The following is a 14,314-nucleotide window of genomic DNA, read 5'->3' on the forward strand; positions in this document are numbered from 1 at the left end:
CCTGAAAGCAAAATGGACATTCAGGTCAGGTAATTGACTCCAACACATTTTCTTCCAGCATCGCGCTGCATTCAGCTCCATCTGCCGTCAACTCTAACAAAACTTCGTCCACATTAGCGAATCTCTGTCGAACCCGAACCTCCTCCTCTCCCAATTTTGCAAAACGAGCCAAAGAAGCGCAAGCGACCTCACCTTGGTCGGAGTCCGAGCGGTCGGAGCAGAGGGTGGAGCCCACGCTGTCCATGCGTATTCTCTCCCCGTCCCCCGGGCTGCTCTGGACAGCAGCGGCGCTTCCTCCTCTCAGCAGCTCCAGCTGACGCTGTAGGTGTCTCTGCTCGCGCTCCAGAGACTCCAGCTGGTACTGGCTCTTCCTGTCGGCTTCTTCAAGTTTCTAGAGAGGAAAAAGAAGAAAAACACAGAAAGTAGAGGGAAAGTTTGTGAGTTGTCACTTTACACTTCAGCCACCCACAAGACTAATATCATGGCCAGGATGGAAAACATGATTATTTATTTGAAATACGGCTCTGGGAAAAAATGATCAGTTTCTATGATTTGACTTTTTGTAATTATATGTTTGAGTAAAATGAACGTTAATCTATGAGCTACTGACGACGTGTTTCCGAAAATCTAAGCAAAAATGTAGTTTTTATTTGCAAAATAAGAAATAGTCAAAATAATGGCAAAGATGCAGTGCTTTCAGAGCTCAAATAATGCAAAGAAAACAAATTCATGCCCATTTAGAGACAACAATACTAACGTTTTAACTCAGGAAGAGTTCAGAAATCAGTATTTGGTGGAATAACCATAAGTACTTCAATGAGGTTCAGTGCAGTGGTCTCTTATTTTTTTTCCAGAGCTGTGTGTGTGCATGTATGACTTTTGTGTTGTTTTTATTTTTTATTTTAATTCTGAAAAGTAAGTGCAGGTTTGCTTCCAACGTAGGTTTTTATCTTCTAAAATTATATGGAAATGCTATTTTTTGATTGAATTGATTTGAACTTCTGAAACACAACCACATGACTTACCCATATTATGCACCCATGCAAACTCTGAGGGCTGCAGCATTTCTTTCTACATCTTGGCGACACCAAACCTCTTCCTGCAGGTCTAAACTCACACCATGCCAAGCTCTGCACATGTTTAGCTCAGATTCTGACAAAATGTCACTGGCCTCTCTCAGAAGGAGGCGGAGGGGCTTCATCTCTCCACCCCCTCCGTTTCTCTCCCGCTGCAGCTTCTCCAGGGTGCGTCAAGTTCTGCTGTCACACCCGGAGAGGCCGGGGTCTTCCAGGTATAGCTTGACAAATAAAAATGAGCCAGCTGGCCTCTGGGAGTGATTGCGGCGTACACTGACAGAACTGGTGATATGGTGGCATCTGTTCCTTACTTGTGCATGTATTTTTTTTCATCACACCTTCATCTCAAATATCACAATAGTGACCCAATAATAACTCCTTTATTTAATCTCCTGCTCTGCTACGCAGAAGAGAGTGCCGATGAACGTTCACTCACTTCTGCATGCAGGGCGCTTGAAACTGAAAGTGAAACTCACAGCCAGCAAAACAGCTTTTTTGATTAGGTTCTGCATGGAATTATCTGACCACCAGGTGGCACTTGTAGAGCAGGAAAAATGTCATTCCCAGATGGTCTTAAAAAAAGAACATTAAATTCAAAACCCTGGTTCCCATTAAACGTGAATTGTTGCAAATGGGAGCCAATTAAAAGGGGAACAAAGACTTCTTGTTCTATAAAATCCTCTGTATCTTCTAAGTTTCAGACATTTCTAATCGGGACAACACACATTGCAAGATGGGAAGCGATGTGAAATCAGTGTCAGATTAATAAAATGAATTATGGAGTCTCTGTAAACAAAATTGTTCTTCAAAAATGGGCTAGTTGAGACTGAAGACATTTGTCATGCAATTTTTTGGTTAGAAAAAGAGAGAAGCAAGACATTATTAAGCTTGTTTTAATTTATCGAGCAATTAATTGAGTTATAGCTTAATGCGACGGGCCTCGGCTCAATCACTCTGATTTTGCCAGACCTCCCTGGCCAAAATGTTATGCAAATATCCACACAACTTCAAAGAGAAACCACAGATGGAGTTGAAAAATAACAGCGAAAGAGGAAACACAAAAAGCAGAAACACTGAGGTTAGGTGTTGCTATGTCGGGAAAACAATTTTCCAGCGAAAGAAAATGTGTGAAACTTCAAACTCAGGAAAACCAATCAAGACCCCCCCCTCCCTCAAACTGCCAGTTACCTCATTCATTTGGCCGTGCCTGATACAGCAGCTCTGTGCTCAGACCTAATAGCCTTCTGTCACAGTGGCCAGCACTAACATGCGTGACTCTCCCAGTGACAGAGCAAAACAAAAGGCCGTCAATAAGCCGTGGAGAGACTGCAGTTGACAGCAGCAGAGGTGCAGAGTGGTGACGGTGGAGAACAACAATATTGGCTTTATGCTGCCCCCCCTCGCCCTGACTCCCTCAGCATCACGTGCGAGCAGCACGCCGGCCCAACATTCTCACTAAGAGATCGCTCCGTCTGAGGCAATCCTGTATTTTTGTCACGCCATCTGATTGGTTTCAGTTTTTTATACCTGTTCTTATTATTGTTATTATTATTATTATTATTATTATTATTATCATTATTATTATTATGTCCAGTGAACAGATGGAAAATGAGGACGACGTGACGCGATTTTTTTCCGTGACAGTATGTGATGACAATCAGACAATGCCAGACCTCATAACCTACACGTGTCGGTGACAACACAAATGAGAAGTCCCCTACCTGGCCACATGAATAGAAACAGACACACTGTATATGCAAATGTCTGTGCCCTATGATAATTAAGTGAAGTCATACAATATGGAGCAAAAATATACATGAAACTTTTCCTCATTTTTTCCACATTACATGCACAGTTTGTGCATGGAGGTGCTTTTGTCATATAAGACCGAACTTTTAACGTTTGGTTGACTTGCAAAATGTTGCGTGCGTCACATTGCTCATCATGTTGAAACATGGTGGTGACACCATCATTCTTTGGGCTGCTGTTTTTTTAGCAGTTACTAGGGAAACTGGTCAGAGTGATCAGATAATACATCGTCTGTCTGGGGGATTTTTTTCTTTTCACTGTGCGTCATTGTGATAGTCTTATGGCAATGTCTGTCAAATTGTGTAACTAGGACAACATGTCCCAGTTACATTCGTACCTTTATGTGTGCTTTGGCTTTATTAAGTAGGCCCAGGGTGGTGTGGCGGCTGCAGTCGGGTCCCAGAGGTATGAGGGCCTTCAACCTCTCCAAACACAGCCGCAGGTGGGCTCGTCTATAGTGGAAAGACAAACAGAAAGGAGCACAATGATTGAATTGCCAGTGTTTTTACCAATGTATTGTAAGTCTGGTGTGCTTGCCTCCCACCCCACCAGGCAAAGCGTTGTTTATTTTAAATTGTTTATTTTTTTTATACACCAGTAACAGTGGCAGCAAAGACAGACTAAGCTTGGTTTAGGTTCAGCGATGGGGAAGGTGAGGTAATGGCATTTCCTGGAGTCTGCTCAACTCCAGCACTCCATCATTCTTGACAGCTCTGTATTCCGTGACTGGAGATGGACACCAGGTACTATCTATCCCGCTAATGGACCCCCCCGGTTGAGAGGTAAAGTGAGATAATTGTATCTTTAACAAAATCAGAGCTCCATTAGGAGGGGGCTGCCCTTTCAGCTCAGCCTGGGGGGTAAGATCGGAGAGACATTAAGCACCCGTCGACACAGAAGTGATCTCTGGGGGAACCTAAAGGAGACGTACCCAAAGGACCAGAGCGGGAATTCACTGCAGACGTTTGGGCTATGTGGATCTTTGCTATGCCCCGCTGCCTTAGAATGGGTGGCTGCATACGCGAGGGTGTGTGCGTGTGTGTGTGTGCCATGGTTCAGTTATGCATGGATGGTGCTGATAAGAGCATAAAGGCAAACTATTACAGCCATTACACCACTACTATATATGGTTATTGTATGAGAATAAACATTGCATGTCTGCAGACTAAACAAGTCTACAGCTGTCTGGTGCAGCCCGTGTGGCCACAGCTTTGAAAGTCACAAAACACATGGGCATACACAGACACGCAAACAAATGCACACACACACACACGCACGCATGCACGCACACACGCACACACACACACACACACACACACACACACACACACACACACACACACACACACACACACACACACACACACACACAAATGAGGTCTAAATGATGAGTATCGGTCTGGCTCAGGTCAACCTGCTGTTTAATCAGCTCTATTCAGTCCCCCTATTCTTCTCCATGATGGACATGTCTATCTGTACCTTTCATCTGTTCATACACAGGTATCAACTCCCGCCTTTTAACAATTAACAACAGAGCTCCATCTGGGAGAGCTCACAGACTAAATATGGCACAACGCAACTAAATGTGGTTGAGTTTCTGCCCATTCTTTCCATTAGTCCAATGGGGACCTGCAATGGATAATTCAGGGATAAAGGCAAAAGAGTTTTTTGTGTCGTGTTTTGCCATCAGACGTTCATTGTGGGTTGGGTGTCTTCTGGGTGATGTTGTGGTTGTAAGCTTGTAGTTTTTTGCATGAGATACTAAAAGTGCATTTTTAATCTCATCAGCCTAGAGAACCGCTTCCCCATGATTTGCTGTTTCACTTCTGGCAAACTGAAACTAGCACATATTGTGGCAATTGGCTGGTTTATCAGGGGGAATCAAATAAATCCCAATAAAATGCATTATAAAGTTTGGGTCCCCAAAAAGTGAAAAAGCTCAAGGGATTTGAATGCTTTTTGCAAGGCATTGTGTATGTGCATGATATCATCATACATCACTTTACTATAAGTCACAATGACTTGAATTTTCTTCACAGACGGCCACGCAGGGCCTGATAAAGAGAGCTGTGAGGAACGAGCAGGGCACTGCCGTCATGTGTGGGCCTGTTTGTCTGAGAAAAATGTACTAACTACGGACACCGGAGGCGCTCAGTAGAGATTACAACTAACGCCAGACGACCCCTGATAACCCCGCATTTACATGCACTCTTTGTCTTCGTCCTGCTTTCTCCCTCACCCACCAACATGACAAACGGTTGGGGGAAGCCGGGCTACGTGGCACTTCAACACTTTTCCCAGCCCAAATGTCTCATTATGGTTCTTAGCACATAGACCGCAAATAGTGTGCGAGTGGATATGAAGCGTCACTTATTGGGCAGCTGATCCCCACTGCTGATTCACCGCAAACAACCTTCCACGCCCTCTGGATGTTGACATGGGGGTAGCATGCTCACCTCTTTCACCGCTTTGGCATTTATTCACAGCTACTTTAGGCGCTATTGCATCTCTTCTAGTGTAAAGATGCAACTTGTTATCAGCATCCAGACACCCTTACTCTTATAGCTTGACTTGTATGCAAGATATAAGTCAAAAAGATATATCTTGCATATAAGTCTGTATGTAATGTAAAACATATTTTTTTATCTCTGCGGTTATGACGAAACCCAAGTGTGTGGCACTGAGATAATTACAGATGCCTAAAGAAGCTACATGAGCAAAAAAAAAAAAAAAAAAAAAAAAAAAAAAAAAAAAAAAAAAAAAAAAGGAGTGACAAAGAAGGAGTAACCACAAAAGGACAAAACAGGGAGGGGCATCTAATTGCAGCTTATGGTAGTTGCACACAACAGTCTGGTAACTGGACATCAGCGTAAGTCTCAGCAGGAAAAAGAATTTAGAAAGTACTCTGTTGTAGAAACCTGCTGATTGCATTAGGATGGCCACAGGCATGTGAAGAGTTGCAAGTGGGCTGGTTCATCTTGGTCAGAGCAACTGCCACCTTCGCACACAGTGGATACGCGCTACGTTGGAGGAGTCCATTTTGACCTAGAAAGCTGTAAAATGTTTCCAACCTTTGTGTTCAGAAAGCCCCAAAATAAGGCAAAGTCTTTTTGGTGGAGACTGAGTGTCAGCTGGCTTTTTACAGACAAAGATAGATTCCGGTGTCAATGGGTTTAATCTAAATGAGGTCTAAGTGTTCCTTTAGAGGCTACAGGGTCATAAACCTAGACTCCTGGTGATGACCCCCCTATCACAGGATCAATACCTCTTAAAAGCACCTTGTTTATCAAGGAGACTTGCTGCTGAAAAAGCTGCAAATAGGATCAGCTGGAGTACGAGTGAAATTGTGTGACTATAAATACAAGATACCCATCAATCAGACATTGAAATAAGGTCATTTTCCCCTGAAATATTGACAAAAAAAGAATGTTTTTACCCATTCATAAAGTCATTCAAAACTAATGCCACCTGCTATTTTCATTTCAGAAATGCACCAACCAAACAGAATGTACTTTGATGCACTTTTTCGGGTGTAATGGAAATCCGGCAAAGGCTGATTTTCCGGCAAATCAGCCTTTGTGTTGTATTCGGTGCATTTCAAATAATAATATGCAAGCACAATCTTTTTTTATTTTGTTTCTCCCCTTAACCCTCTTACAATCGCACTGACCAACAACAGAGCCTTCTGTTTGCAGAGTTCTTAGAAAAGCCTGGTTGGTGCCAGTTACATAAACAGCTATGGATTTACCTAGAAGAGCTATAACCTTGTGTCCTCTGCTACTAATGTTAAGGTTCTGTTCAGTACATGTGGATAATTTTGTGCCTGTTACAACAGAACATCTTTCACAAAGGGGTTAAACTACTTTCTACAATTAAATGCCCCTTATAGTACATGGATTGCACAAGAAAGATCAGCAAATCCAAATGAACAAAAACACTTTTTTGATACCCTACAGCATAATAATACATTACATATTGGCAGCCACTAATAGCGGGTAGAGTCCAGTGTCTAATGAATGGCACGGTGAGCTGCAGGTTGTCTGAATGAGGAACTCTCCATCTGTGACAGATTATATAACACGTGGCCTGTTGCTACCAAGATCTTTGCTCTGAACTGTCACGCAGGAGGGATGTCAAACCCTCATTGCCAAAGAGCCAACAAAGGCAAAATAACCCGTTTTTTCACCCCTAGTGTTTAGCAAACAGATGCTAGGGTGGAAGAATAAATGAAAGGGTTGTTTTATTTTTCTCTTTTCTTTAGGCACCTAGCAGTTACATGCAGGCAAACAGCCGCCACTTTGACGTTTATGGACAGATCGACCTATAATGTGAGTGGTTATTTTAAGAACAGACACATGTAAAGCAGCTGCAGCTCTCTCACCATTACCTGCTCAGAAAATATTTACCGCAGTAGGAAAAGAACCGTTCAGGCGCTTTCAACCCCATTTTTACCAGCAAAATCATCAGCAGTGAAGATTTTTTTTTTAACTAACAAACAAAATATGAAAACTTCCCACATTTGTTATTAATGAAACTGTCCAGCAACTAGAAATTGCTGGACAATTAGGACAAACTTGTAAAGATCAAAAATTTTAAACAAAACTCAACATCATTTAATTTCTTTTATTTAAAACAGCATGAGCTGATTTTGTCTAGTTAGTGTTGGAGCCTTCTTAGAACATCCACTGGCAGCAACAGGTAGGGGAGGAGTGTGGTGGCTCTACCCTATGTTCCAGTGGAAACTCAGCTCACACCAGCACCTCCTCCGGCATCTCGTTAAAACAACTATAAACCACTGCAACATTGATGACTCGAGTTTATTTTTTAAGTGGAACATTTTATAACCTGCCTTGATGCAGTCAGCCGGCCCATGCCAGGGTCTTTTTACGACAAATCTACAAATTCAAACTGTTGGAAACCATCAAAAAGTGTAAAATCTTACACTTGGTACCGTTTGAACTACCCAGCATTTTTTTTTCCACAGATGAATAAACCAAAACCAAAAGAACACGGTGAATTATGGCAATGTGCACTCCACTGCTGAATCCTTTGGGTTGGGTTAAACATTGCATGTCTGCAGACTATGCAGGATTAAAAGAACCTGAAGCAACCAGCTTTCAGATCTACACATTGGTGTTAAAAAAAAACCCAAAAAAACAAAACAAAACAACAACAAACAAGTCAAGCAGACAGCTCTTCCTGTCCTCCTGAGACAATGGGCTGCTTCCAAACTACTCACTCCACTCAAGTATGTAGACATGTGGGTCTCTGTCAAGCTGACGATTGTATCCGTTTGTGTGTGCGTGTTTGTGCTTCCATGACTTGTGCTCCTGACAGGCCCCAGATGGGTGTGCAGGCAGGCAGCTCTGCCTTTTGGCTTTGACATGTGAGCGAGCAGCCAGCCAGCCCTGGGTCACTGCGCCGCACCTTTCCTCTGCCTCCATCCTGCTCTCCAAACCGTCCTCCCTGTGAATCTGTGGAGACTGCGTTTTATTTTTATCCAGGCCCTACTACCCCTCAGTGAATATTGCCTCCATTACTTTCTTTTCTTCGTCCTTTAATTTTAGGTCCCGTGAAAAACAATCACGTTCCGCCTTTTCTGAGAACATTTATTGGCACAACTGATACCGTTCCACTTGTTTAAATGTGGGAATCTGCTTCCAATGTGACTGAAGCACAGTCTTTTATTCAAAGTTTGCAGAGAGAAGCTGCCCACCTCAACTCCAATCAAAACCTACGCACATCCTATGTACAACTGCTCAGCACTCACTTCAAACCTCTGCTGTTGGTGGGGCATTGCAAGGGACTCGCGACGCACTATGCATTCTAAATCAGATTTAATATGCAATTACAGACAGATAAAATTGCCTCGATAGTGTTCATTACTCTGATTTGAAACAAGATTAACAATCGCTTTAAGGCCACAAAAAAAAAAAATCCCATCAGATCAAGTAGACTCGAGTCATTAGGAGCAATTAGCTGCAACTTCTTGATCTCGGTGACAGTGGTGTGATAATCTAATACTGTGAGCTATGACACTGAAATTCTGATGATTTTTTGACTGAACTACCACCTTTTTATTTTTAAAAACTGTGGTTTTGATACATAGAATGAAGCAAACAATAAGTAGAAACCTTTGTTAAAAGTAGTAGTCGTTTTCAGGCATTTATTGGACAGAATATTATCCTTTTTTGTCACTTTGTTCCTTTAAGTGCTTGGTTAGCCAGCCTGCTTTACAAAAAGTTGCTTTTAGCTCCCAAGCTAAAAGCAAGTTGTTAGCTTGAGACAAACGAAGTGACACTTTATGTTGCGATCCATACCATGACAGTTTGTGTTGTTGGTGTCCATAAAGATTTTCAAACAGCATAACTTTTGAAAGTGAAGAAAAAGTTTTAATATCCTTCTTCCTAACTGCACAGAAACAGGTGGAGCAGTGGGCAAATGCCGAGAGAAGACTCCTGTACTTTCTGCAATATCTTGATGGACTTGGAACTGTAAAAAGGTGCATGTCAGAACATTTTGGATGTTTCAAAATCATACCTTTCCAAAGAGTCAACATTTCCAGACACCGGTAACCAGCCTGTATGTACTACAAGTACTTCAGCGGATGTCGTAGTGGTTCCTTACATTTGCTTACATTTTCAAAAACAAGTGTTGCCTGGGTCCGAACACCAGGAAATGAAGAGCAATTCCTGAAATAACAAGTGTCGATGTGGAAGTGCTGGCATTTTGAATAGTGCATTTGCGGTTGGATCAATGACGTGAAATGTTGCTGTTATTTGAGGTTGAATGCTAATTTGAATAGTTTTTTATATTAAAGAATGAACTGAATTATATTTCAATGCCCTATCACTGCCTTCACACGGTCAGATTATTCAGGTTTAAAAAAGGGGACGAGCATGACAGAAAAAATACAATATATCACAAAGAGCTGCAATAAATAACTGCTGGAGAAGGAATGCATCTAAAAATCAGAGGATAATAGCACTTTAAGACATGACTTTTTCATGTTTGTCTGAGAACAAACAAATTCTGTCTTTTGTAAAGGTCATCACATAATGACAAAAAATAAAATAGATGATACAGTCAGAGGTGAATTGGCACAAGCGTCAATTCACCTAAGAGCAGCAATGAGCCTGGTGTTTTGAGAAAAAAAAAAGATACAACCTTGTCCAAGTTGATTGCGGAGATAATTTTGCTAGTAAAAGTCACTGATTATCAAAAAGGAAAATATGATCTGCTGCCCATTATGTCTTCTCTCTCTGTATGACATAGAGATTCCACAGTTCCTACATTTTACTAGTGTTAATGCAACCTGAAGACAAGCAGATGATTTTTGGGAGAGAGAAAAAAGCATGAAAATCTAAAAGTGGTGTAGCCAAGTTCCCATGCAGTTACCAAAATTATGTTTGGAAACTACTATGACAAAGCAGCGTTTTTTTTTTGTTGTTTTTTTTAAATACTCTGTTGACTGAAAGTCTTCTTAACCAGGAGCTGAAGGGTTACCCACACGGAAAAGAAGAAGAAGAAATACAGCTGACCTAGATTGTGAGTACTTAAATAATGGATAAGTTCTCAGGCCATCCAAGATGTCTGACATAATTACTGGACAGGCTTTTAAAAGAGAGGGTCACATTTCCAGCCCAGATACCGGTCAATACTCTCCTCTTTGACAAATCCCCCCACTCTCTAAAACCCATTTAACACACACATACACACACACTGACACATACATAATTTGACCCATTTCTGAAACAAGTAGAGAGAAAGCAAACGTGACCCTTCACCCACTTATTACACTAATTACTCATGAGCAATGATTGCTTCTGTGGTTAATCTTTTAAATTGACACAAGAGAGGAAATTAAGACATCGCTGGACTACTGGAAAAAAACTTTGATTTTCATGAGGGAAATACACAGTTCCTTCCGTGCCTTACTTAACCTACAGCATCCCGGTTCATTTTAAAGTAGCCGTACGTCAAAATTCACAACGTGGTTAAAGATTATTGGAGTGGTTGCAGCCTGTCAACTGAGAACATCAAACCGACATCTAATTACCTCGCTTTAAGGAGGGAGACTTGCAAATCTGTCAGAAAGATTTCCCTCCCACACCCTTTCGGTTTTTTCTAAATCCATTACATCTGTGTTACAGGTGGCTCGGACTCCTGGGCCATACATCATAAAACAGCATGTGTCACACTGGAACCTCGCTCTGCAGATGATAACATGTAATATACATGGTCTAGAGGCAGGTCTGAAGGTCCCCAGTCAGGCGCCAGTCTATGTGTATGTGCTCGGCGATGGTCTTGCTCTTACTTTAGACGGTGAATTGATCGTGTTGATGGCAGACGAATGCACTCCAACATTTAGAGATCAATAGGACGATCACTGCACATTTAACATCTCGCATCAACAGATAAGTCGGCATTAACAAAATAGGGAAGCTTAAGCTGATGTTTATGTGTTTGGGTCATATTTCTTAAAGGGAACCTCAGATTTTCCTTCTCTTCTGGATATGATTGATGTTAGGCAACAGCTTAAGTAATGTGCTTGGAGTTCATACACACATATATACCTATATATTTACCAAAGGAGAAGCAAATACTACCTAAGTTTACTGCTGTCATCAAGGTGGCACCAACTTGGCTGCAAAAGTGGAACCTTGTCAATTACAGCTTTATAATCTGAGCTATAAACACCAAGTTGAAAAGATAGCAAATGGAAGCAGACAGCTCTATCTCAAAGTAATTTCACTGGCTTTGACTTTGTGTTTATGACATGTGATTACATTGTTAGCAACTTGCCAAGATGTCATTAAAACCCACTACATACTAATTTCAAGAAAACCCCATCCAGCAAGAGCTAAGATCAAAGTGTCTGTTTTGACGTGACCATGATCACAAAACTAATGCATCAAATGTAGTGTGTTATTTGAATGCACCTTAAATCTTTCTTAAGCATACTCATGGCTGCGATTTATTTTTTGTATTTTTTTTTTCATTTCAAATGAAAAAAATAAATAGTCAGGCAATCAGTATGCCTGAGTCTTAATCAGGCATTCGATATGGGTATGGGTGAATACCCATTCACGATATGGGTATTCTTAAGTGACTCAAAATGGTACTGCAGACCAAAAAATATCTATTAAAACATTCCGAAATAATGTGTAGTATAATACTCAATCAGAAGTACTGTTTGAGTGCTTGTATTGATGTGAAAATAGGAAAAGCATTACCACATCGCTGAGTGAAAGCCAAGACAGGGTTAAAAGCCATTACGTAAAGTGAAGACCATTTACCAACAGGCAATAGGTTCAGTGATGTCTATCATTTTGAAATGTAAAGATAAAAAGCACAATAGTTCTCGTTGAATAGACAAAAAGGTTATTTTAGAAGCTATACATTTTGATAGAGTAAAAGTTTTATTTGGCCACTCTTGGAGCCATAGGCTTCAGCATAGTACTTCCACATATGAGATTAAAGCAATCCTTTGCTGTATTTTTAATTTTTTTTGGTTCTCATCATCTCCATGAAACATGGACTGGATGCAGAGAGAGTCAGAGAGAAAGCTAGAGGCTGAGAAATAGAGAATGGGGGAGGAAGGGTAGTTTTCTGACTGTGTAATTTGTCCAGAAACTGGAAATGGGCACCAATGTGAGTTCAACCAGTAACTCTCCTGAGCTTAACCCTGAAGACTCTTTTCAGCATGACCTGGTAACTGTTGCACACTGTGTGTTCACTGACTAGAAAAAGTTTGGGATATTATGTTTCCCTTTTTGTTAGTCACCAGTTAGGGTTATCAAACTGAAATTTGTATCATACCGGTTTCCAGTCAATTTCTCTGTGAATTTCTTGTGAGGTGCTCGCATGGCAACTTCAAACCTTAGCAGACGTAAACTCTCAATAAGTCTGTCCTTGAGATAGCTCCAAATAGAGCTACAACAAAACCTCTGTCAATTTAAAAATTTTTTTAGAACAAGCAGATCTTCTACACTGCAGAACGTAGGGTTCATAAATGAACTGCCTGAACTTCGCTTCTAACAAGTTTTATTGTGCACTTAACAGTTTTACTGCACAGTGTTAACTAACCGCCAAATGTTAAACTTAATGAGATAAATGGAAATGAGGTAAATGCTTAGACCTCTTCTTTCTACTACAGAAACTAGTAGTGGTAGCAGGATGAAACAGGGCTATGAAGGCAACACTGCTTGGGGGGAGATGGGAATGAGACTCTGAGCCAATTGCAACCTCATGGCCTCTGACCACCATGAGCGTGCAAGCAAAGACACAACAACAGAGACAGATGGAGCCGGGATTCAAATTAGAAACCCACCAGTTACAGGAATCCATCGCCCCCTGAAGCAAAACAAAATCGACTAAGGTGGTGTCGTACCAATGTGACACTGATATGTTTTTGTTGCAAGCAGGAATGTTTTTCTGTCCCACACTCAATGAACTATGTTGTAATTCTGCCCTGACCGTAATGTATTGTCCTATGAACCTACAAGTGAAGGGAGCCAAGATATGGTTTGGTACGGGTTGGTTGGGTTGGGTTGGCCACTTTTTGTGAAAGTGATGTACTGAACCGCATTTGCCTGTGCTATACTGCTCAGTGGAAATAATCAAAACAAATTCAACCAAATGGGTGTCAGTGTTTTAGTTATTGTTGATTTACATTTGATAAGGTCAGCTCTTTATGTTAAAAATGTGCAGGAAGATGCTACAGATGCAATCTCAATGATCGATGTATCCTGAAACATGTTTGAATCAACTCCTGATGTGCCAAAGGAGTCCTGCCAATAGAGGCCATGCCTGTGACAATACAGAGTGAAGGGAAGACATAGATGACCGGAACAGGCAAACAAAGTGACTGAGAGAAAACGGATGCAACGATGCAGCAATTTACTCCCCGTAAACAGCCACCACAGACATCGGCACGTGATCACACACATAAGCATGTATGTGCGGAGTTTGCCTGAGTAAAAAAGAGGGTGGGAGATGTGCTCTCTGTGCGGCGGGGCAAAGAGACTGCGGGGCTGAAACCCATCACTAACGCACGGATTAGTTCACACGTGCACACTGCCTTTTAATCTCCTCCACTGACAAAGGTTTGCACAAAGGAAAGGAGGCGAGAGACAGAGACATGGAGCAAATGAAAGGGATGAGGATAGAAATCGAGCCAGGTGGTGGTGGGGGTCGGCGGAAGAGAGATGGGCAGAGGAACATCAAGAAGATGGGGAAATGCTTTACGCTGCACAAAGATCACACCCCTGAAAAGTTGAACATTTATTTCAATTAATCTCTTTCTTGATTCCCAGTCTGCAGAACAGAACTCTCCCAACAACAGGCCTCGTTTTCTCCTCAGATATCTGTCACTGAAAAGGAGACGCGAATGTGGCCAGGATCTAAAAATGTGCCTTGTGAGATCC

General features: G+C 41.6%; 1 protein-coding gene across 3 annotated transcripts in view; it reads right to left on the reverse strand.

The window, feature by feature from the left end:
• mxi1 (max interactor 1, dimerization protein) overlaps positions 1–14,314 on the reverse strand; it is a 36,889-nt gene that overhangs the window by 4,065 nt on the left and 18,510 nt on the right. For all 3 annotated transcript variants that reach the window (XR_008606668.1, XM_055041116.1, XM_055041117.1), the window contains exons 4-5: positions 3,223–3,337; positions 193–391 (exon numbers count right to left, since the gene is read on the reverse strand). Coding sequence is in view for 2 of the 3 variants with exons in the window: in XM_055041116.1 (XP_054897091.1) it covers positions 193–391; positions 3,223–3,337 (314 nt within the window). In the remaining variant the exon portion in view is untranslated. The remainder of the gene's footprint in view (positions 1–192; positions 392–3,222; positions 3,338–14,314) is intronic.

This window comes from Poeciliopsis prolifica, unplaced genomic scaffold (genome assembly GCF_027474105.1).
Source record: "Poeciliopsis prolifica strain line A6 unplaced genomic scaffold, Auburn_PproV2 SCAFFOLD016, whole genome shotgun sequence".
Taxonomy (NCBI): domain Eukaryota; kingdom Metazoa; phylum Chordata; class Actinopteri; order Cyprinodontiformes; family Poeciliidae; genus Poeciliopsis; species Poeciliopsis prolifica.